The following is a 25,572-nucleotide window of genomic DNA, read 5'->3' as shown; positions in this document are numbered from 1 at the left end:
CACAGTATATTGCATAGTCCTTTACTGCAAAAACTTAGACATTATGGATTTTGTAAATATGGCCCTGTTCACACAGCAATAAATCTTATAGGGAATGTTTCATCTACAATTTTTTTGTCCTAATTAAAACCAGATGGTAATACACAATCTTAGATTCTCATCTGTTATTATTTTCTGATTGTAGATTTTTAAATTATACTTCTTGTCAATCATTATGGGGGCAGCCATCATGCGTGAGCTGCTAACAGCATTGAGATATGCGTTACAACAGCCACATGGACCGTACAACCTGTATTCTGCAGCTGACCATTGACTTCTATGGGAAAGTTTTCTAGGCATGCTCGGTGACCTGTGCAGAGGTCATTTGCAGGAAGGCATATGAGGGGAGCTGTGTCCATCACATATTGTCAATGGCAGATCCTGTGTTTTCTATATGTAGGTGTGGAGGCCCTGTTCACATCTGCGTTCGGCATTCTGTTGTTCTGTTCCATTAGGAGCAGAAGAACGAAAATACTGCAAGGTGTACAGGTTTCGTTGAACAACGGAGACAACCGCCGTCCGATGGAACCCATTGACTTGAATGGGTTCCATTGGTTTTTAGTCGGGGTGTCCGTAGTTTTACCGGAAACAATGGTGCAGCATGCTACACTATTGCTTCTGGTATTTTTGGTGGAATCTGCGACAGAGGCCCCTAACGGAGCCTCCAACACAGTTCTGAATTAGGCCTTGCCTATCATTGTAATCCTGCCTGTGCTGATAATAAGAAGGCTGCAGAAAAGTGATCACTACAGAACAGGAAGCGTCAGTCTATTGTGAGGCTCAGTGGCCAGAGTGAAAACTAAGATTTTAGGATTATTTTTTTAATATAATGACCTACAAAATGAAATATAAAATGCCCCAAAATTCTTAAGAAACCTGTTTAACATTAAAAACTTTATTTAAAAAAAAAACAAAAAAAAAAACTTGATTTAAAAAGATCTTTTTTTCCGAGGACACCTTCCCTTTGAGGTTTCTGTCGCCGATGTTCTGTCGCACAAGGATTATCCCCATTGTCATTCAATAAGGGCTGATCCTCAGCTTTTCCATGCAGAATCTGCTGAAATAAATAGCGTGGTACAGCAGATTTTTATTCCATTGTGCAGACAAAAATCAGTGCGTAAATTTTCCATAGCATGTGAACAGGGTTGCAGAAACCCCATTCACATGCATGGGATGCGGATTTCACGCGAAAAACGATCAGAAATCTGCGTCAAATCAGACATGTGTGAACAGAGCCTCACAGATGCATGAGAAACGGAAAAGATTCAGCCAATAGGGCCTTTGTCAAGCTATATACTGATACAACATATCCAAGACCTTTATGGGCTGAATGTTGCACCTGTTCTCGCATATTCCATAAGTCGATGATTTGAGGACCACACTGTCCTAGACACGTTGCATCATGCCCATTTAGCCAAAGCACGTTATTCTCTATGGGCTACAACAGAAAACAACGCCACATGTCGTTGCGCTACCAAAGTCTCTGTGTAGCTCTAGCCTAATAAGAAAAAAACAAAAAACATTGGCAACATGGGATTACAGAAGCTTAAAATGCCAGAGCAGCAACTTTCATGTACAACATGTTAACATATGCTCAAACAGTCAGAGTTCCCCAGAATCATTGATCTGTATTTACTTCAATCAACACGGGGAGTCGGAGAATATCAAGAGTAACCACGTGATGTCAAAAGGCAAGATTTAGTAATAATCCTCTAAAGTGCAAAACAAGCTGCAGTGAGTATTTTCCGGTTCATTTTCAGACTCTCAGGCGAGACGTTACTGTTTGCAGAATATCAGTTTTCTGGTAATGTACTAAAATCCATTAGTTGTATTATGCATTCAGTGATTGCATATAAATTAGGATACGGAATCAAAGCTTCCAAAGTAATAAACAGTTTCAAAGCGACAATATAGAGGGGCCAAAAACGCATACATAGATTTACTAAACTAGACACATTTATTTGATAACTAGTCAGATGCCCATAATCAAGACTTGTGTCTCTCCAGCTGTTGTAAAACTCCCAAAACCAAGCCTGCGGCTGCCAATGCATGATGAGAGTTGCAGTTTCACAACGGTTGGATAGCCGCAGGCTGTAGCTGTAATGTAAGGATTCTTACCTTGGCCCTTCCTGTACTCTGCAGAATGTGCACCAACGCACAAGCCATCTCCTCCTTGTTCCGGACGCTGATGACTGGCTCCAGCACAGAACATAGCATAGTATAGTTGACTGTAATAAATTCTGCAAACTCCTTGTACTGCTCCATGGGCAGAATCGTGATGGTCTGATATCGGGATTTGATACGTATTGAGGGTCCCACTGTTTTGCCTTTGTTTATGGTAGGTGTGCTTACAGGGTACCACTTCTCTACAAACTGTCTGCCAGTCACACTGGCCATAGGAATGTTCACTAACCCTACATAATTGTTTTTATCCTTCTTCTTTTTCTTCTCTACGTCCTTATAGATGTGCACGGTGATATTGTGTAGAGGGGGCAAACCATAAAACTCAAAGTGCTCTCCCCAAAATATATTGTCTGCTTTTGTTTTGCTTGTGGTGCGTGCAAACAATGTATCGTCCAGACAAAGCTCACAAAAATACTTCTTTTTGGGGGCCAAGTCCTTGGCCTCAATGATCCACAAACGCAATACATTTTCTGCCCGGCGGCAATTGTCCTGGAGGTGCGAGAATAGATTAGAACATTTTATGCAATTACCATTTCTACTATTGCAGGGATAGAGGCCATCGTTATATCAAGTATGTGCCCCCTTATTGACACTAGAAGCAATGTCCATTAGGTAAAGATTTGGCAGCCCACTAAGGATACAGCAATATAATTTTTCAGTTTAGAACAGCTTACATTGAATTACCCTATCTCAATCCCCAAATTGGGCTTTTTCCCTCCTAGAATTTTTTGCATCCTCAATAAAAGAAAAAACAAACGTAATAGTTTTCTTCCTGAATAATACAGTAAGTTTTAAAGCGGCTTTAAACTAGATGAATTGATAATCCACCTCTGAGGCCTCATGCACACGACCGTAAAAACTCCCGTTATTACGGGTCGTAATTACGACCCGTAATAACGGGCTCATAGACTTCTATTGGCGACGGGTGCCTTCCCGTTTTCTCACGGGAAGGTGCCCGTGCCGTTGAAAAAGATAGAACATGTCCTATTTCAGGCCGTAATAACGGCACGGACAGTCCATAGAAGTCTATGGAGCTCTCGTAATGACGGGTGGCTACATGTGTGCACCCGTCATTACGGCAGCGTTGCTAAGCGACGTCAGTAAATAGTCACTGTCCAGGGAGCTGAAAGAGTTAACTGATCGGCAGTAACTCTTTCAGCACCCTGGACAGTGACTACCGATCAGTATAAACCTGTAAAAAATAAAAATAAAAGACTTTCATACTTACCGACAACTTCCTGCTTCCTCCAGTCCGGTCTCCCGCCCGTTGCCTTGGTGACGCGTCCCTCTCGACATCCGGCCCGACGTCCTGGATGACGTTTCAGGCCATGTGACCGCTGCAGCCAATCACAGGCTGCAGCGGTCACATGGACTGCCGCGTCATCCAGGGATGTCGGGCTGGATGTGAAGAGAGGGACGCGTCACCAAGACAACGGCCGGGTAAGTATGAATTTCTTTAACTTTTATTACAGAAAAGGCTGTCCCTTCTCTCTATCCTGCACTGATAGAGAGAAGGGGCTGCCGATTAGTGCAGTGCTATTTTGCCGCCAAAAACGTGCCCGTAAATACGGGTGGAATACGGGTGACACCGGACCCATATTTACGGGCACGGGTTCGTAAATACTGGTGCAAAACGGGTGGAATACGCGTGACACCGGACCCGTATTTACGCCAGTATTTACGGGTGGGAAAAAATACGGTCGTGTGCATGAGGCCTAAGGTGATGATCTGATAGTTTGGAACCAAGCAGGGAAGGCAAAAATACTAAAAAGATAAATGATTTTCCATGGTTAAATGGCTTGATAAATCGATCCAATAGCTTTGCATGTACAGTATGGGGTCATTAAGGGAACTGCATATTGTATCATTCGTCTGATTTTGGAGACATCATGAAGTCAATGCTTCTGTACCTTGACCATATTTAAAAAATAAAATTAAAAAAAAAACAACAAAAACCTTACAAACATCACACTCAAATATAGGATTTGACTAGCCTATTAGTCCGCCCAGGCTTTGACAATGTAACTAACCCACCGTGGGGGGTGAATGACGTGGTTACCAATTTCAGGGTTATTGTCGATACCTCCTGTATGTGCAATTACAGCAATGAAATAAAAATTGGACATTCACCATCAGGCTGGGTTCACACACCCTATTTATTTATTAATTTTTAGGCTAGGTTAATTTTACCAGTGAGAGATAGATTATATTTAAAAAAAAACAACTGAAAATCACATAGTCAAAATTATATATATTTATTTGCATTGTGCACAGAGAAATAAGTATTTGATCCCTTTGGCAAACAAGACTTAATACTTGGTGGCAAAACCCTTGTTGGCAAGCACAGCAGTCAGACGTTTTTGGTAGCTGATGATGAGGTTTGCACACATGTTAGATGGAATTTTGGCCCACTCCTCTTTGCAGATCATCTGTAAATCATAAAGATTTCGAGGCTGTCGCTTGACAACTCGGATCTTCAGCTCCCTCCATAAGATTTCGATGGGATTAAGGTCTGGAGACTGGCTAGGCCACTCCATGACCTTAATGTGCTTCTTTTTGAGCCACTCCTTTGTTGCCTTGGCTGTATGTTTCGGGTCATTGTCGTGCTGGAAGACCCAGCCACGAGCTATTTTTAATGTCCTGGTGGAGGGAAGGAGGTTGTCACTCAGGATTTGACGGTACACGGCTCCATCCATTCTCCCATTGATGCGGTGAAGTAGTCCTGTGCCCTTAGCAGAGAAACACCCCCAAAACATAATGTTTCCACCTCAATGCTTGACAGTGGGGACGGTGTTCTTTGGGTCATAGGCAGCATTTCTCTTCCTCCAAACACGGCGAGTTGAGTTAATGCCAAAGAGCTCAATTTTAGTCTCATCTGACCATAGAACCTTCTCCCAATCACTCTCAGAATCATCCAGATGTTCATTTGCAAACTTCAGAAGGGCCTGTACATGTGCCTTCTTGAGCAGGGGGATCTTGCGGGCACTGCAGGATTTTAATCCATTACGGCGTAATGTGTTACCAATGGTTTTCTTGGTGACTGTGGTCCCAGCTGCCTTGAGATCATTAACAAGTTCCCCCCGTGTAGTTTTCGGCTGAGCTCTCACCTTCCTCAGGATCAAGGATACCACACGAGGTGAGATTTTGCATGGAGCCCCAGATCGATGTCGATTGACAGTCATTTTGTATGTCTTCCATTTTCTTACTATTGCACCAACAGTTGTCTCCTTCTCATTCAGCGTCTTACTTATGGTTTTGTAGCCCATTCCAGCCTTGTGCAGGTCTATGATCTTGTCCCTGACATCCTTAGAAAGCTCTTTGGTCTTGCCCATGTTGTAGAGGTTAGAGTCAGACTGATTAATTGAGTCTGTGGACAGGAGTCTTTTATACAGGTGACCATGTAAGAGCTGTCTTTAATGCAGGCACCAAGTTGATTTGGAGCGTGTAACTGGTCTGGAGGAGGCTGAACTCTTAATGGTTGGTAGGGGATCAAATACTTATTTCTCTGTGTACAATGCAAATAAATATATATAATTTTGACAATGTGATTTTTTTTTATTTTATATAATTTATCTCTCACTGGTAAAATTAACCTAGCCTAAAAATTCTAGACTGTTCATGACTTTGACAGTGGGCAAACTTACAAAATCAGCAAGGGATCAAATACTTATTTCCTTCACTGTATATCTGAAATTGCGGAGCTGTTTTCTCCTGAAAACAGCTCCGTGATTTCAGCTGTTACGGACGTGTACGTGTGAACATACCCTCAAGCTGCTTAGCTGGAGTGTGGCCCCTCAGGAACATGTGCTGGTGGGCTCTCAGTGTACTGATTTACTTATATTAGTTTATACCATTAAACTAGTGTGCTATAAACGATGGTCTTTTATATCAAAATTAATACAATTTTAAGAAAACCCTGCTAATTAATACGTTTATTTAAAGGGAAATTCCAATATAAAAAAAAAAAAAAATTCCCATTGCAATTATTTATTAGGCCTCGTTCACATCTGCGTCAGTATTTCCACTGTTCTGCTCCGTCAGAAGGGCAGAACAATGAATATACTGTAAGCATCGATTCCGTTGCACAACGAACACCATCAGCGCCCGGTGTAACCCATTTCCGACCGGGTGTCTGTGGTATTACCAGAAGCAATAGCACGGCACGCTGCGCAATTTTTTCTGGTATTTTCGGCCAAATCTGTGATGGAGGCCCCTAAGATGGGCCTCCAACGTAAATGTGAACCATGTCTCAGAGGGTTTTAAAGGTCCAAATACCTTTAGAAATAGACTCTGGACATCTGAAGTGTCCCTCAATATACAATAAACGGATACCCATTACCAGCATTTCTGGAAACTGGGGGTCTAGAGGGTAGGTTCCCGCCAGGCCCTGTGCCAAATTAGAAAGATATACTGTATATAGATGTAGTCCAATGTGTAATTCATCAAAATATACCACATGTGATATCACAATACGACATCACATACATGGTAAAAAAAAACAAACAGCTTAAGTAAAATATATCATGAACCCATATATCTACTGGGAAAAAAATACTCTTTAAAATCATTTTAATTCTGATTCTTGAAGCACGGAGATTTTCCACAACAGTCTTATTTTCCTTTACTCTTACCTTGTTTGGTTGAACTGTTCGTCGTAAGTTTTCCATCCACTTATCTCTCTCGGCAGCGGAGGCGCAGCTGAAGCATTTACTACCACTGGAGTATGTTACCTGGTGGAGGTGCAATGACAAAGGAAAAAAAAACACAAAGAAAGAAACCAAAGGTCAGTACAAAAAAAAAAAAAAGAACTGAAGTGAATCATTTACTCTGGGTCTCATAATAATACACATTTTCTTTACCTCAAAACAATAGTCTTGTCCCAATATGCTGCTGTGTAATGGCTTTACCAAAATTTTATCTTCTGCCCCCAAATCCAAAGCTTCCACAGCGCTGCCTGGACTCAGCAAGGACTCATGAGAGCGAGATTCTTTCAGTTTGGGTAACCCACGTGTCCTACATTGATAAAAAAAACAAAATGTATTAAAATGGCTGCTGGTCCCCCCGATCATGACATATAACATTCATTCCATATTACATTGCTAGACGAGAACTACTGGTTTACCAGATCCATCTACCTACATACCCTTTTTCATGACCCTTGGGCCAATTCCCTATGGGCTGGTTTGATTCCGATGTAATTTTTCTAGAGATGGGAATCCTGCACAGGTTCTCCCCACCCAATAGCTAAAGAGATGGAACCAACCGGGGATGGGCCCCCGCTCTCCAAGGGACCTCAAACCTATGGTCTGCCTCTATGGTACGTATGCCCTTTGCGACAGATGTTATCAATTCATAAATTTAATTCCAATAGGAATTAAAGTATAGTTTACATCCTTATCATCCAAAGACGTTCCACTTCACACACTTTATTCCCTCAACACTTTGCTCGGTAAGTTCTCATATTCCTTTTGTCAAATTGCACTATAATGTAATTTTGCTGCATTATAGAATTGCTGTATTATTTTTTTCAATAAAAACGTATAGTAAAAAAAAATACAAATTTAAACGTAATGAAAAATTGTGTAACAAATGGTGTAATTAATCATGACCGTGTAATTCCCATAGACGTGTCATTGAACATGTACAAGTAAATAGCCCTGTGTATGGCCAGGATGGTTGTAATCCCGAGAGTAAAACATGGGAATATTCTTATTTGTGTTAATTTTTTGGGTAAATTAAAGTGCACGAAAATTGTGTCTCCGCTGGATCATGCTCTACCAGTATAATCTGTATCTTTCATCTCGTGAAAACCTGTTCCGAACACTTATCTTCTAGTTACATAATAAACTTATGACTTTTTAAACCACTTTCGCATTGTACGCTTTCACGGTAACAAGCCAAAACGCCGCTGCTATCAAAAAGAACGAAAGTTGTACAAATAGCACAAATGAATGTTTAACTACCCGTCGACTACGGACGCATTGGAATAGTGAAAGTTCTGCAGGTTGTGATGCAAAATAAAAAGATGACTTACATGAAGCAATTATACAGCCACCTTGCTGTGCATGCCCAAATCATAGCTAGGATTCATGTCATATAGCCTCACCCATCTTCGTTTCTCTGCACAAAGGTCAAGGGTCACATGCCACCGGGAAATTAAATCTGCCAGGAGGGATGTCAAATAGCCAAGTCGGGCATATTGTCTGGTTGGAGAGGTCCTCAAAATCTCATAAGATTGAAAGAAATTCCAATCATTCCGGACTCAAGGACTGAATTGTATGCCAGTGAAATGAAATCTGGCTTCAAATAGCTGGCTACTGCATCCTTCCCCTCCTCCTCCAGCATCCCGCCCCTCAGGTAGCGCACGCACAGTCCCGGTGTGCCCGGGCTGCTGCTCTCTGGGCCTGTTGCTATGACAATGCACCTATAAGCAGATTACGGCTTGCAGGCAGAAGCCGCAGCCGGGTTGGCTCAAAGAGCATGCTCTGTAAACATTGCAAAGGTGACCTTTCCAAGGAGCTTCCCTTGCATAAACCCAACCCGGACCAGAAGCAGCTGAAGTGGGGGCTCTCAAATACTGCACTATGGTCCCGAGAGGAGACAGATCAGCGACATTCAATGCGTCAAATCTCCTGGAAGCATCTCCTCTGGGAGAAATCATCATCTGCTAATTTCTGATTCTTTCCGACTACCCCTAAACTATGTTATTGAGTGAAAAATAGGAGATAGGGGACGGCAAAAAGACAAGGTAGCAGAGGGGAAGCGGATGGGTCACGAATCTGCAATACAACTCCCCTTCCCAATGATACAAACATGTGCCATTGATTCTTCACTGCCATAGCAATGAGCTTAGGGTTCAAGTTACTAGGAACAGTTGAGAATACTGATCAGCATAGGAAGAAAAGGGTTAACTGCACTGAGTGGCGAACACAAGTGCCTGGCGCTTAACCCTTAAGTAACTAGAGATCAAACCGACCGAAAGCAAGCGCACGATCCAGTGAGAATGGATTAAAGAGCTCTTCCTGCATTACCGTGGAAGATATAGGAAAACTGAGCAGTGCTTAGCTGCCCCTGTTCAGACACGGATAATCCCAGGGCAGAAGGATTACAGTAAACTGCACGAGCCACGGAGGTGGGGAGGGGAACCAAAAAAAGCATCTTTTACACAATATAAATCCTTGTCTGTCAGGCTCGCAACGTGCACCTAATGGTTATGTTTAGCGTTAGAGCCCATTATCGGTAGACACGATCATTAGGCTCCATAACTAGTTGGTTGTCCGTCATCTGAAATGTAATGTCACATGTGCCAACTTTTTTACAAGTAATCATTCTTATTTTAGAATGTCAATTGTAATAAACCAATCTAAATTTAGATAATTTACCAATTAGGTGAACAAGAAGCTGGGCTAGTTTGCTACCTCTACTGGTATCCTTTTTATAGAGCGGATATATAGCGCTGTATATCACAACGTGGCCGGGTTCTCACACGTGATGGTCAGAACATTTATTAGAACTATTAGATTAGTAAATTTTCCATCATGTTAGGAACGTTGTCCAGCTGATTATAAGAAACCACTTAAGACATACTCTGCCACGGTAGGACACGTTATATATAACCAATGTATACACTACGGAGATTTTTGGGCTTCGGGTCCAGATCTAGGTCATGGTACGGTCCTTACACACATGGCCATAAGACTTGTAAATTGTGGGTCATTTGTTTTTTAAATCAAATCACAAAGAACCCGTGTACAAGATCAGTGAAGAAATTTCCGACATCTCAGGAACCCAGCCTTTTCCTGTGTTCATGTTGCAGAATTCGATTACAACCATTGACAATTGCGGAGTATCCATAGGATCGGTCATAAATTTCTGACAGGTGGGGTCCCACCTCTGACAAACCGCATCAATTAGAAGAATGGGGTCCTATGACCCCTCCCCCCCTTGTGTCATGCAATCATGCCGACAGCAGATGAGAGAGGAGGAGGAGGAGGATAAATACGCACTGTATATTTATTTTGCAATGGCCCACTGTATAGGAAAGCACAGTCTGCTGTGACGGAGGCCTATGACTTTGTTTGGCACATGCGTCGGGAGCTTTCCCACTGCATACACCAATGGCGTTCACAAAAACGTGATGTGAACACAGTCTAAAGGCCCTAATACACAGGCCAATTTTGGCTCGTGCAACGAACACCGATCAACGAGACATCGTTGATCGGCACTCGTTTGCTCCTGTCACAAGGAGCTATGGATGGGGACGAACAGACTTACTCCGATTGCCCGTGGAGATTACACAGGGAGATGTGCTGCCGACAACGATATTTCACTTTTCTAAAACTATACGATCAGCAGATGAACAAGCGTTTGCCCGTTCATCTGCTGATCACTGCCCATGACAATTATCGGCAACAAGCGCTCTATGAACGATCGTTTCCCCGATATTTTTCCAGTGTAAAACCCACTTAAGTCCAGCAGATTTAAAAGAGGAACGGCCACTAGTTTATTAATGTCCTATCTCCTAACTAATCTATTAGGCGCTATGATGCCGATGACTAAGGTGAATTTTTATTTATTTTTTAATTATATTTATTATTTGCAAAGTTATGAGCATTTTTCTAAATATTCTTACGTGGCTCTAATAACCAAATAGGAGGTGACTCTTTCTTTTCAGTCTGGGCGGTGTAATATTTTCTGTATGACACTGTCAAATTGTCAAAGCTTCTCCCCCTTCCCAGCCCAGCAACACAGTGTGATCATATAGTATACAACTTCCATTCCCAACTGTGTATTCAACTAGTGATATCTCTGGTTGTGTCCCAGCTAGAACTGCGATCATCATGTCATATTAAAGATTAGACTCTCATCTTTCATGTACCACCAGTTTTCTAGGTGGTCCACAGCCGGAGATATGCGAGTTTTAAGTGATCCCCCCTCCCTCCTGTTTCAGTCTCTCACACTGTGTGAAGCAGCTTCATGCTGATAGGACAGCGTCAGAGGCTGTGATGTAGCTCCACCTCAGGAGAATCGCTGGTGTTGACGCCCACTTGTGAAGTAAAGGTACATTTGCATATTTAGAAAAAAAGCTCATAACTTGTAAGATTATAAACTTTTTGGAAAACAATTCTCACTATCATTACCAGTGTGACAGCGCCTATTAGATCAGCTAGGAGATAGGGCATTACTAAACTAGTGACAGATCCTCTTTAAATGGAGTGAGCAGCGCATATGCTCAGCCTGAATAGTCTGTTTTTATTATCCTACTAAGAAAATTGTCAAACATATCATGGTGAACAACCAAAATAATTGACCCGTTGTATATTATACCTGTAAAGTACCACAAACTTCATGACTTTCTATGCCTGATGGTCGACTAAGTAAACTGCACAAAAAGTTGTTTATGTGGAGGAGAGTTGACTGCATAGCAAAATTCACAATGATAGTCTCCTCATGGCATTGATTTACACCCCTACAACCCTGCCACTCGGAGACTGGAGGTACCTTCCTACCCCTTATAGAGAAGATAAGTAAAAATTTTGTACGAATTACCCCCATCCTTGCTTGTCAATTTTGATGTGCCCCTTAAAAGGAGAAACCATACACAGGTTGACACTGCCCATAGGAAAGGGAGATGAACCCATTTCCATGGTCCTTAGTGCAACCACATGTGGCACCTCTCTGTACACGTACCCTTGATCATTTTACAGGTCACTGCTGTAACAAGTTTTGGGTCCAGTGTGTCTGTATCATGTGTTTATGGTTAATGAGGAACTGGTATGATGTTAAAATAGTCATTAGTCAACTGGACTTTATTAATCCATCAATCAGAAGATGTGTCTGGCCTATTACCTTCGGAGGCTTCTCAAGCTATTACGTCCACATTACCAAAGTATATGATGACTTGTGCTGGAAGGCAGTAACCTCAGGCTTCAATCTGCCGTTTTTTTTCTTCCTATAAACACTATGGGAACTCTATTATGGGAAAAAAAAAAGCAGCAACTGGGAAAAGGGTGGTTGAAGCGAATTACTTTGGTGGCATTGTTGAATTTGACCCATTTAACAGCTTGGCTGAAAAGGAGGGAGCATTTTACAATCACTCAGCAAGCTCTAGGACTTTATCATATTGCACTGAAATCTGCCTGCTAGGATTATGAACCAGAAAAGGATAATGCCGCATTAATAGAGCCTCACAAACCATCAACAGCAATGACTCACATTACATCCATTAGCTGATAAGGAGACAGGGGGAGACTGGCATTCTGCATAGCAGCTACAATACCACACACATCCTCGGTATACGAGCCATCAAAGTCTTCAGATAAAGCATCTCAACTTTTCTAGTGGCAGCTAATGGAAAAACCGCACCATGCAGAGACTAAACACTGCTAAGAGAGTACTTCTCCTAGTCCAGAGACGAGGAAGCAATGCCCAGACGGTTTTTGTTTAGGTGCCCCCGACAGGTTTCACACCCGGGTACAATTTGTTGCATCTCTTGTACACTTCACCCTGTCCAGTTTTTCTTTGTTAATTACTTAAATGCCCAGTTACCCTGCCAATTCTCGGGGGAGACGTGGCAGCTCTCAGACATCGCATCTAAGTGCTCAAGATTTATAGGGCTGGAAGGGTAGGGATGTCGGCTCGGACATGTTCACAGATATAGTTTTTTTGCAATGCTGGTGCCAGTTAATGTTTAATGCAGCTTATTAACCTTGTCTTTCAGTTCTTCAATAAAAGCTTTGAGGAGGAACACGTACGGAGGATGTGTATGGATTGTGAGCTGATCACATTACATTATCTACAAATCTAACAGCAAATTATACCGCTTTTTAACCTCTTTTTGCTCGAGTCTTACTGGAAAAGCTTTTTTTTCCCCAATAATTGAACTGACGGCTCTCCTCTGTGAGTATTGAAGAATGCCTCGACCTGCACCAGCTAATATTTCTCCAGAAGAATTCCACTGGGAAACATTTACTCAGAATCACAGTTATGGAAGGACACAAAACTCTGTTTATCCAAGCCGTGATGTTCGGAAATCCTGCTAATCCGGCATCCAACTCAAATATTTAAATCTAAATTTTTTTTTTTACCGTTACTTATATAACACCAACATATTCCACAATGCTGCACACAGATTGTAATCACTCACCTACGTCCCTGTCCCCATCTTAGAGAGACACTAGTACCAATTTTATAGGAAGACACCAATAAGGCAACCCCCTGTCCTATATTGGGGAAAATATGCAGCTGAATAAACTGTAAAAACCCAGAAAGGAATGATCGTAAGAGCCGTGATCGGCAATGCAATATATAATCTGCAAGAATGATGAGCACAGAAGGCTACAACATACAAAAGGACAACTTTATTGTATATAAAAATCACAAAGCTTTTAAAATTGCTGGATCAAAACGAAAGTCGCAATGGGCAGCAAGTACGCCAAATCAGGCAATAATACAGAATCCATAGAAGGCTGACCCTTACACACCAGTGCATAAATAGTTAATAGCAATACATTAAAATACTAATTTATATGTCCCCTCCAACATTTGCATCTGTTCAGCATTAGTTGCTGGGAGCACATTCATATATGTACTTTATGTCACTGCCATTCCTGTGCATTTAACTCCTTAGTTGGTGGGGACATATACATTTGTATTTTAATGTATTGCTAATGACTATATATGTACTGGTGTGTAATAGTGTCAGCCTTCTATGGATTCTGTATTATTGCCTGACTTGGCGTTCTCGCTGCCCATTGCGACTTTCCTTCTAATCCGGCAATTTTAAAAGCTTTGTGATTTTTATATACAATAAAGTTGCCATTTTGTATATTGTAGCCTTCTGTGCTCATCATTCTTGTAGGTCATACAATTTTAGGGTATGTTCACACGGCCTATTTACGGACGTAATTCGGGCGTTTTTGCCCCGAATTACGTCTGAAAATAGCGCCTCAATAGCGCTGACAAACATCTGCCCATTGAAAGCAATGGGCAGACGTTTGTCTGTTCACACGAGGCATATATTTACGCGCCGCTGTCAAATGACAGCGCGTAAATAGACGCCCGCGTCAAAGAAGTGACCTGTCACTTCTTTGGCCGTAATTGGAGCCGCTATTCATTGACTCCAATGAATAGCAGCGCTAATTACGGCCGTAATTGACGCGACGTTCAAGCGCCTGCACATGCCGGTACGGCTGAAATTACGGGGATGTTTTCAGGCTGAAACATCCCCGTAATTTCAGCCGTTACGGACCCCCGCCGTGTGAACATACCCTTATAGGAAGCCGATCAATCTACCAGTATTTTTCAGAGTGTGGGAGAAAACTGGAAAACCTGGAGGAAACCCAAGCAAACAGAGGTAGTACATAAAATCTCTGGATTCTAACCCAGACCACAGTGCTAACCACAGAGATCCCATGCTTTCCAACAAGAATCCTGTACAGTGTACACCATATTTTTAGAGGTGAGATGCTGGCGAGCAAAGGTGAAAAATAGGAAAAGTAGGAATGCGGTGTAGCAGTGCTTCGGCAGTCTCGTGCTGGGAGTAGTGTGCGACAGGGGAGCGGAGGAGAATTCACTTATTGATATTATATTGTAATAAACACAACTGCAGTGCAATATGTGCAAAAAAACACCAAAAACCTGATATTTCTGACTGTTAAATGAACATTTATGACCCCTCCAATAATAAACATGAACTTTTCAAGGATACCGATTCACCGGATAATGCAATTTAGTGTCCTAGCGTTCAAGTAATTGTGTAAAAAAAAAGTTCAGAATTGATTTGATATAAATAGCCTTAATGTTTATAGTGTCTTTTTTGGAAACATTTTTCCATATGGCTTCTCCCTCCTCTACTATCCCTGAAAAGCAGAACATGCGCTGGTCTGCCGGCAGTATGGATCAGTGACTGATACTGGCCAGCGGCAGGATAATGCAGCAATGGTAATCTTCTGCTCTGTGCACATCTAGACTGCAGAGCCTCACGCTTCATCAGAAAGTCACATGCAAATACTAGACCAGGGTGACAGCAGCTTATGCCAATTGTCATGGTCAAATAATTGGATGATTTTTAGTTAAAATTGATTACTAAAAGATGGTTCATAGAATAAATAATAGCAATGACGTGGCTGAATATATAAAGTATAAGATGTATGTGCAGCATATCATCTGTAACTCAATAGGCCTATATAAAAGTGTATTTACTGGTGGGTCCCACTTCATATTCTGCTTATTGCAATGCAAATGGACCAGAAATGTTTGTTTATGGACATCATTAATAAAGAACAAGAATTTGATTTCTAAAAGTTTTAAATTCGGTGTTTGGCTGTTCCTCTGTTATACCTCCTGGAAACATTAATCATGGGTGTTACCTCTAACATGTCGCTGAGGTGTGTCTCTACATGATCTGTCAAAGTGTGTAGGGGCACACCCTATTGACAAGGGGAACAGTAACTCCCAGTTGACAATTTATTCATACCTTTCCAGGAGGACTAATAGAGGAACATTTTAAGAAAATGTAATCCAGTATTGTTATTTCATGTGGAATACAAGTATTCACTAAATTAGACATGTCAGGAGAGCTGAAAGGTCTTCTATAATATACTAAGTAATCACTTTATATGCGGCTTTCTTACATATCCAGCACTTAATAGCAAATGTGATCCACTTATCAATAGGAGGGATTCTGTGCAATAAATGCAATAGGTGGAGGTCTGAAAAGTGGGACATCACGATCAGCAGGATACTTGTCCTGCTGATCGATTGGGAAACCCCACAAATCGCGCAGTGATGTGGTTTCCTATGGATACTAAAACTGGGGAAAAAAACCTTTAAAGGCGATGTAAACATTGGAAGACTTTTTTTTTTCTATTAAAACCGTGCATTTTAGTGTTTAGTGCAACTTTGTAATTTGTTTTTATAATTTTTTTTTAACTTTTTCAGGTACAGCTGCTTTGTATTTTAGATACAAAGAAGCTTCATCTGGCGCTGAAACCTTAATCAGTCAGGTGAGCGGGACTCTGACACGCAGGATCCGCTTGTTATCAACCACATCTAAGTTATGAACATAGATGTGATCGATAACAGGTGGATCCGACCTGCTGTCACTGAAGCCATCAGTCCCGCTGACCTGACAGATTCAGGTTTCAGCGCCAGATGCAGCTTCTTTGTATCCGGGATACAAAGAACCTGTATCAGAAAAAGTTTTTTTTTTTTTTTTATAAAAACAAATTACAGAGTTGCACTAAACACTAAAATACACGGTTTTACTACTCTTCAAAGCTTTACATAGCATCAGTGGATGGGAAAGAGCAGAGCATTCATTGTGATAGCCATCAGCACATTTGGATAGCCCCTCTCATCTGCCCATATACAGAACACAATGCTGTAAATAGCAGTCGTATTCTGCGGAGGGAGCTAGGAGAGAAGCGGTGGAGAATTTCTTGGTTGCTGCTCTCCACTATTATCCAGATCGCTCACGTTTGTACAGGTGCAATTTTCTTTACAGTTCTACATCAGGAAATGAACATACCGGTCAATAAGTAGAATGACGGCCGGCCATCGAAGCACAGGAACTAGATTTTGGGGAAACTGACCACTACTGACCTCATCACCGACTGCAAGTGCGATATGTATGGCAGCTCAAGAACTGTGGGGGACATTCTCAGCATTCTGCCAAACACGTGAAATGATTTTACAAAAGATATCAGATTGAATTTTAAATGCTAAAGTAGTAATTGGAGAATAAGGATCCCCAGATTAAAAACGTAAAACCAAGAGATATCTGACATTTTATCACGGCCAGTTCTCCTCCATGCATTGGGCAGGCGTCAGTACACGTTAGATAATGCACAGAGTGAGTCCTTATTATATCAATTATATTTGCAGCAAGCAGTTATGGACCTACCTAGTATAGAAAGAGCTGGCAAAGAAAGTGCCCCGGTATCTTCTAATAGTAAAAGCCATTTTAGTCCTCCGTCATGTCCGAATGCCCGGCGTAAGGCTCTGTACTGGTCAGCCAGCACACACGTTAATGCCACAAAATGACTTTCGCTTAATCTGCAGGAATCCGTCCCACGTGTTTAGCAGTCCAGAGGGGAAAAGAATCCAGCCCAGCTGTCAGAAGAGGCCAAGTTGTAACCCTCCCATATCCCTTACACATGTATATACCACAGACCAGCTATTTACTCTACCGGCCGGTCTCTAAACAAAAACACCTACCAACTCCATATTTTGGTCCATTAAAAAGGTTTTCCCACTGGTAGACGTTATGGCATATTGCTACCCCAACTTACTGATCAGCGGAGGACGGATGCTGGGTACTACTGGATCAGTCTTTTTGCTACAGTCTGACTAGGTCACTTGAGAACATAATTCACTATAAAATAACCCCACCAAGGATCCCTGACAAAAAGGTATACAAATGTTAGACGGAGCAGGAAAAATACAGACTGTATAAAGAAGTAGCCAGTTTATCCCAAATAAGTGATAGTTCACATTTCACTTTCCTAATAGCTGCATAAAAATAAGAAAAATATATTTTACTAACAAATAAGATAGAGTTTATCCGGAGTTGATATATCTCCACCGGTGAGCAAGTTCTGAGATAATTTTGACATCTCTCCATTAAAAATTCCTCTACTGATGTCCTTGGCAAAAAATAAGACATTTTTGTCAAATTTGACATGATCTCCACCATTTATAATGTAAATACGCCCTTCCTGACCTGTATGACAGTAAGCGATTGTCTTTTCGGTGTAAAATTGTTGCCTGGCTTAGAAAATCCATTTTCAAATAATCTATTATATTCGGAGTACAGGACCTCTATGAATTCCCCCGGGCAGAAAGTAGATACCGAGATCGTCTCTGTAGGACCAAGTATACCCGTGCATTTATGGTTTTAATTGGTATAATGTAATGTTTCATTTCCCCAGTGGTGGCGCTGCAGGGGAATTGAACACTTGCTGGCTGTATCCCCTGCAGATTACAAGGGCTCGAGGACACGGATTGTAGCATTTTCGGGGGCCCTCAAACAAAAAGGGATAGTAAAAACCTCAGAAGAACTAAATGAAATTTCCTCCTGAATGAAGTGTAAGACGTTTCGGTCTTACGCCCGACAAATAAAACAATTGAATAATTCTGGAATGTGCTGGAGACGCCTAAATGATGAGAACCATGACATGCATATTTGGCGCCCATACACCCATTTTTCCCTTATTTTGGACGAATGGGCTATTTATTTCCATTCCTTCCATGTGCCTGTCTACTTTCTCAATGTGTATACTCCAGGCGGTACACAATATGTTTCTAAGGGATAATAGTACTGTGCACATGTTATGCTTTTAATAGGCAGCACTGTATGATCACAGCTTTGGGGATACTTTGAAGCAATTTTTTTTGAGTAGGGGGACACTTGGCTTCGGTCGTTGAGAAAGACTGGTCATTTAAAGGGGTTTTCCCATAATCAATATCACCTATCCGCAGGATAGGTGATAAATATCTGGTTGGTGGGGGTCCAATCACTGGTACCCTCAGTGATCCCGAGAACGGGCTTACATGGCCGCCCCTGTGCATGCTTGGCCACCGCTCCATTCATTTATATAGTACTGCCAAGAGCCATCTCCAGCAGCCCCATAGAAAGTGAATGAAGCGGAGGTCCAGCATGCGCAGTAACTCTCCATTTAAATGTGGCGCATAGTGACGGCCAGGTAAGCCCGTTCTCTGGATCGGTGGGGGTCCCAGTGGTTAGACAATCATTTATTTATCATCTATCCTATGGATCGGTGATAACTATTGATTATAAGAAAACCCCTTTAAACTTTGTAATTTGGTTAGGGTGCTTCAAGAAAACATGGTGGATGAAATGGTGGGGATCCTGTGACGTGCAGACGTTACTTCGGTCTATGAGATAATGGGACTCATAGCTCCTTCCCAGTGACCAGGCCGGTATTTCTGGATGTGACATTCCCGATATTAAGCCCCCGCACAAAACATAAGCGGCAAATCAATAAGGTAGACGTTATAGGTTGACAGGCATTGCTGTATAGAAAGCAAATTACTTTGAGAAGACAAATGGGAATAAGAGCGAACACATTCATGCCAAGGACTTCTTGCCAAAACTAGAGCTGTAAAAGGAACATTAAACTTTAGAGAATAGTCAAACAGATACAATTGCTACTAAGCATGAATACACAAGGAACAATAAAACCGAGATTATGAATGCATCACATAGTTGTGTTAAGAAAGGAAACATTTGCGGAATTCGCCTAACAGAAAAGCTGGGGAAAGCTACCAAGAGTTAGAGTTTAGACTCCCAGCGTGGCCTAGAGGGTGGGGAGGAGGGCGATCTTACATAACAAAGGCCCACAAACAACGTCTAGCTGGTGGGAATATTTTCCGAGAGAAGTGTTTCAGCGCACCTTTTGTGATGGAGCTCTATAGATTGTAATGTACAAGTCTTGAGAAAATGATACAGTATATAAGCTACTGTGGTAACATTTTGCTAGCAAAAACATTTTTATTTTTGAGCAGGTACAATACATTTTTGGCTGTAGGTCTCAAACAGTTGAGACATTATCACCATAGACGCAAAGATTATTGTTCCAACCACTAAATCCTGGTCGAACCAGTAAGGCCCCATTTACATCATGTGTTTTGCCTACGTTTAACCTACACGCCGGGAAAAACTCCTGATGCATATGTTAATGATAGACTGTGATGGATGCCTGACAGTGGCCTCCATCACTGCGTCTATCGTAGAATATGTTTAACATATGCATCAAGAACTCTCATGACCTATGCATTAAACAGATGTCATTATAGCCTATGGGTCACCCATAGGCTATTATGGCATCCATTGAACAGATATGTCATGAAAAGCTTGTGACCAGCTCATGACGTATGCGTGTGTTTTGGATGCCTGCGACATATGCCATACATATGTTACCCGGACGCTTCCATGTTAGAAAAAAAAAAATCGGAAATGTGCATGTACTTTATCACCCTGTTATTTTAAAGAGGCTCTGTCACCAGATTTTGCAGCCCCTATCTGCTATTGCAGCAGATAGGCGCTGCAATGTAGATTACAGTAACGTTTTTATTTTTAAAAAACGAGCATTTTTGGCCAAGTTATGACCATTTTTGTAGTTATGCAAATGAGGCTTGCAAAAGTCCAAGTGGGTGTGTTTAAAAGTAAAAGTCCAAGTGGGCGTGTATTAGGTGCGTACATCGGGGCGTTTTTAATACTTTTACTAGCTGGGCGCTGTGAAGAGAAGTAACATCCTCTTCTCTTCAGAACGCCCAGCTTGTGACAGTGCAGATCTGTGACGTCACTCACAGGTCCTGCATCGTGACGGCCACATCGGCACCAGAGGCTACAGTTGATTCTGCAGCAGCAACAGCGTTTGCAGGTAAGTCGATCTTACCTGCAAACGCTGATGCTGCTGCAGAATCAACTGTAGCCTCTGCTGCCGATGTGGCCGTCACGATGCAGGACCTGTGAGTGACGTCACAGATCTGCACTGTCAGAAGCTGGGCGTTCTGAAGAGAAGAGGATGTTACTTCTCTTCACAGCGCCCAGCTAGTAAAAGTATTAAAAACGCCCCGATGTACGCACCTAATACACGCCCACTTGGACTTTTACTTTTAAACACACCCACTTGGACTTTTGCAAGCCTCATTTGCATAATTACAAAAATGGTCATAACTTGGCCAAAAATGCTCGTTTTTTAAAAATGAAAACGTTACTGTAATCTACATTGCAGCGCCTATCTGCTGCAATAGCAGATAGGGGTTGCACAATGTGGTGACAGAGCCTCTTTAACCTGAAGAAGGCCAGGAAGCACAGTGCTACTTCCTCTCATGTCAGCTCCACTTGGCGCATGGTCAGCAATTGAATGAAAGTGGTCAATCATGTGGACTCCAGAAACAAAGACAAGAGATGGCACATTGGTGGCATATCAATGCGATATGCCACTGATGTCTACCCCTTTAAATCTTCACTTGTGAGACTCCTGATACTGAACAACCATTTTTGCACCATAATTAATTTCCGCAGCTCCACCTAGATCTCCAGGACAGCATCATGTTGGGAGCCCCTAGTGCTCTGTCAGAGTCAACAAGACATAGCAACCAGTATAGATACGGTACCTGCGGCAATTGTACACAACACCTGTAGAGATTCCCTAAGTGACAAATCAGTGGATGAAACGTTCACAAGCGCAGGGACATTTCACGGCTCAGCAAAAATAACTCAACATCACTTCTATGAAAGCTTGTCAGTGTTTTATCATATTATCCAAGCAATGTGAACACCGTAGATCCTGAAATGCGTGATCGAATGATCTATAGATTTATGTGCTTGAGTTTAACTAATAACCATTGTATGCAACGACCAAAGACACCTTGCAGCAAAAATCATAGAAGACATAGAAGACCCTTGAATACAGCGATGGTCAGTGCGCCACAAATGACTGGTTTCATGGCGGATAAGTGGTTTCTACTACGAGCCAGCTATAAGCCTTGTAACTGTAAGGGCTTGTCCACACGTAACGGAATTGCTGCAGAAAGTTTCTGCAGCAAATCCGCAGAAACTAGCAGAATTTCCGCTGCGGAAAAATCACACCATTTCCTGCGTTTTTTACTTCAGAAAATGGTGTGGATTTTGCGGCGTTTTTCACAATGTTGGGAGATGGTGACATCGCCGCTGAAAAACGCAGCAATTTAGTCACTTTCTGCAGCAGGAGTTGACATGCTGCGGTATGAAAAATACGCACTGCAGGTGAATTTCTGGTTGGACATTTTACGCAGCGTGTGGATGGGATTTGTTAAATCTCACCCACTTTGCTACTACTGTATTCTGCTGCGTATTTTCCGTCCGCCATTCCGGACTGAAAATATGCAGCAATTCCGCTACGTGTGGAGAAGCCCTGATTTTTCTACAAAAACGGACACTTCCCAAAATGCAAATCACCAGATCAAGTTCCTTACCAGACACTGAGCCAGCAAGGGATACTGGGAGATTTGAGCTCTGAAGCCTGAAGAACAGTGAATGCAGCTCTGGACTAAAATACCAGCTGTAAAACCGGATCAACATAACTACAATATATTTGCAAAACTAAAACTATTGTCTGGTGCACTGTGTCACTTACTATGTCTACTACAGCAAATAAAACACGTAGACAAGTTATAAAAATGTGCAAGAGACGACTATCCTGTCTTCTGCCACAGACCGGGATCCCTCTGTGTCATATTCAGCCAAATTAGCCAGCTAATTGCTGCAATAAACCCACCTTCGTCCTGTGAAGACGTTATAAATCTTCTCTGCTATATTTTACATGTAGACATCGTCCCGCGGGATCCTCGTCACAAGTATTTTTATACCCCGGCCATAAGTCTGCAAATTAATAAGGCTCTGGCCAGTTCTCTGTACGCCAGATTTATGGCGTAATACATCACTCAGCAGTGGTAGACAAGAAGACTGGGTCACACAAGTAAGCAGCAGCAGTAGGCCGGGGCAGCACTAAATTGCCATACACATCATCCGAATAGGCGCAGCCAATCTTACCTGTCACTTTCTGCAGGCCGCAGTGATGGGAGGCGGAAACTTGTGTTTCTGTCCAGCTTCGACTGACTCTTTGTCCTCTTGATAGAGCCTTTTAGGCGTTTGCTGAAAAAGCCCTTAGGAGAAAAGAGAAGGTGGTAAGAGTCGTGCACATAGCACATTTATTCCAGAGATGAAAACGAGAACCAACCAATGTCCTAACCAACGTCCCATCCACAACAGGTCAGGTTTAGTATTAAAAAATGCTAGTTAAGGTACGAGACCTCCACAGATTGCAGCATTACTCATTAGAATATCATTATAACCCTTGTCCGGTAGCATTCTCCAGTATCGGCTGTATTTTTTAGCATTAGGATCAATTTACAGGTTGCAGTCATATCACTTTTATGACAAGAACACGTGAATAGACTCTTACACACCCTGATTCATTAACAAATTAAAGGGTATTGTCCGGTTTCAGCAAATTATGGTTATTTTTTGCTTGATTAAAAGTTATATAATTTTCCAATATACTTTCTGTATTAATTCCTCACGGTTTTCAAGATACCTACTTGTTGTTATTCAGTGGGAACATACATTGTTTACTTCCAGTGGAAGTTCTGTCCATGGTCATGTGATGGACACGCAGGTGCTGGATCATTAGAAGACACAGCTCTGATACACATACTGTAACAAGCCATGCACCTGTGTTATCCAGTCATAAGAAATGTATGGCTTATCTGATTGCTGGGGGTCTGACTAACGGCACCCCCGCCGATCAGCCGTTTTGAAGGGGCTGCGGCGCTCGTATGAGCGCTGATTCTCCTTAATTTCTTATGTGCGTATACTGTGAATCGCCAATACACTTGTAAGGCTGGGTTCACACGAGCACATTAACGTCCATAATTGACGGACGTATTTCGGCCGCAAGTCCCGCACCGAACACAGGGCAAGGAGCCGGGCTCCTAGCATCATAGTTATGTACGATGCTAGGAGTCCCTGCCTCGCTGCAGGACTACTGTCCCGTACTGTAATCATGTTTTCAGTACGGGACAGTAGTTCCACGGAGAGGCAGGGACTCCTAGCGTCATACATAACTACGATGCTAGGAGCCCGGCTCCCTGCACTGAGTTCGGACCAGGACTTCCGGCCGAAATACGTCCGTCCATTACGAACGTTAATGTGCTCGTGTGAACCCAGCCTAACAGTATTACACTTCAATAGAAGGCTGTAATACTGTGAACCCATGCTACAAGTGTGTCAGCGATTCACGGTACGAGCAGTGAGTAATGAAGGGGAAGCAGCGTTCGTACGAGCAGTGACAGTAATGAAGGGGAAGCAACGTTCTTACGAGCGCCACAGTTCCTTCACTACAGCTGATCGATGGAGGTGCCGACAGTAGGACCCCCACTGATCAGATGTTGATGGCCTTTAAATTTCTTCTGATTGGACAACCCTTTTAACGGACACAGACAAAATAGAATGAAAATAAAAGTACTTCCGCAAAATAACGCAGATTCGCATAATATTCAGTGAGTGCACAAAAGTGGGGGACAGCCCTACGGGTGCTGCAACGGCTGCCATTAGTGATAGTCACTGAGCATCTTTTACTTGTGCAGAATACCAAGCGATGCTTAAATAAAACCTTAAAAGTCTTCACACAAGAGGGTAACTCAAAGACTATTATTTCCAGGTATTATGTTCAGAAGTTCGGTGCCAATGAGCAAATTACATCCCTGAAAAATTTACAGATTTCCTAACATAAATGCTCCAGTAACAGCGATGCCTCTGGGACAGATTTTTATAAGAAATGACTTCTGAAACTGCAGTAAATGATTTATTATTTTATTAAGAGATTTTGTGCTCACAGCTGCCGGCACCAATAGCCAGCATGAAAGAAATGACTGACTTTCAGTATTATAGTATTACATGCTGACCATTTGAATGGGGGTACTTAATTGGGGACGGGGTCCCTTTACGACATCCATTTGCTCTAATAAGCCCTTCCAAGTGCTGTGCACCTCTGCTACTTATAATCAGGGCAATACTTTCATGATCAAGGAATGTTTCTATTCACTGGCAGCAAATGTAGATCTTGAAAATTGTGAGGAATTGAAACACTAGCTCAGATTTAACAAAAGCTTCATTATTTTAGCCAATGTCCAAGTTGAAGCTAGCTACTTTATTGCAACAAATTTTTAAACGTATGTGGCTTCTTTAAAAAACTGTCACAACATACGCCACTGCCATTAACGTGGGAGTTGGCTAAAATTACGGCAATTTTTCGACGCTTACTTTTTTCTAATTTGTGCATTTTTTCCCCAAATCGGTCTAAATCCAGGCCAAGAAGTAAGCCACGCCGACTTTCCACTCGACTTTTACAAAAGGACGTGCATGTAATTAATATATCGCACGGCAGCAAGGACACTATTTGGGCGTAAAATACACAATATAAAGGCGTATTAATGCCCTTTTACACGCCCGATGATTGGGCACACGAGCGAATGTACGAAAAATCAAACTCTTGTTTTTTGGCTTATCGCATCTTTTATGTGGCCCAATAAATAGTCGCTTGTAGGAAGTACATCCCCCTGCGTAAAGGAAATGTGCTGCCGACAAGATGCAAAAAGTATGGTAACAATCATTCGTGTTAAAGAATGCTCGGTCTCACACATTTTGATCATTGCTCTATACGGAGAACATGAGCACCGATCAACATGCTGATATCGCCGCAGAACATCAAGGAACCCAATTTCAATGCAGCAGATATCAAAACATAGAGTACGTCTCCTTCCTCTGATGTGTTGGTC

General features: G+C 42.1%; 1 protein-coding gene across 10 annotated transcripts in view; it reads right to left on the bottom strand.

The window, feature by feature from the left end:
• Nucleotides 1-25,572, bottom strand: part of RASAL2 (RAS protein activator like 2) — a 280,442-nt gene that overhangs the window by 35,921 nt on the left and 218,949 nt on the right. For 9 of the 10 annotated variants that reach the window (XM_075833092.1, XM_075833093.1, XM_075833090.1 and 6 more), the window contains 4 exons: nucleotides 22,787-22,899; nucleotides 7,083-7,236; nucleotides 6,855-6,953; nucleotides 2,158-2,712 (listed from right to left, as the gene is read on the bottom strand). In XM_075833092.1, the coding sequence (XP_075689207.1) occupies nucleotides 2,158-2,712; nucleotides 6,855-6,953; nucleotides 7,083-7,236; nucleotides 22,787-22,899 (921 nt within the window). Of the gene's footprint in view, nucleotides 1-2,157; nucleotides 2,713-6,854; nucleotides 6,954-7,082; nucleotides 7,237-8,257; nucleotides 8,348-22,786; nucleotides 22,900-25,572 lie in introns of those variants that run through there. The other variant, XM_075833100.1, reaches the window with a different exon arrangement.

This window comes from Rhinoderma darwinii, chromosome 7 (assembly GCF_050947455.1).
Source record: "Rhinoderma darwinii isolate aRhiDar2 chromosome 7, aRhiDar2.hap1, whole genome shotgun sequence".
NCBI classification, from domain to species: domain Eukaryota; kingdom Metazoa; phylum Chordata; class Amphibia; order Anura; family Rhinodermatidae; genus Rhinoderma; species Rhinoderma darwinii.
The sequence above is the reverse complement of the archived record's forward strand: the minus strand, read 5'-3'. Positions and strand labels throughout refer to the sequence as shown.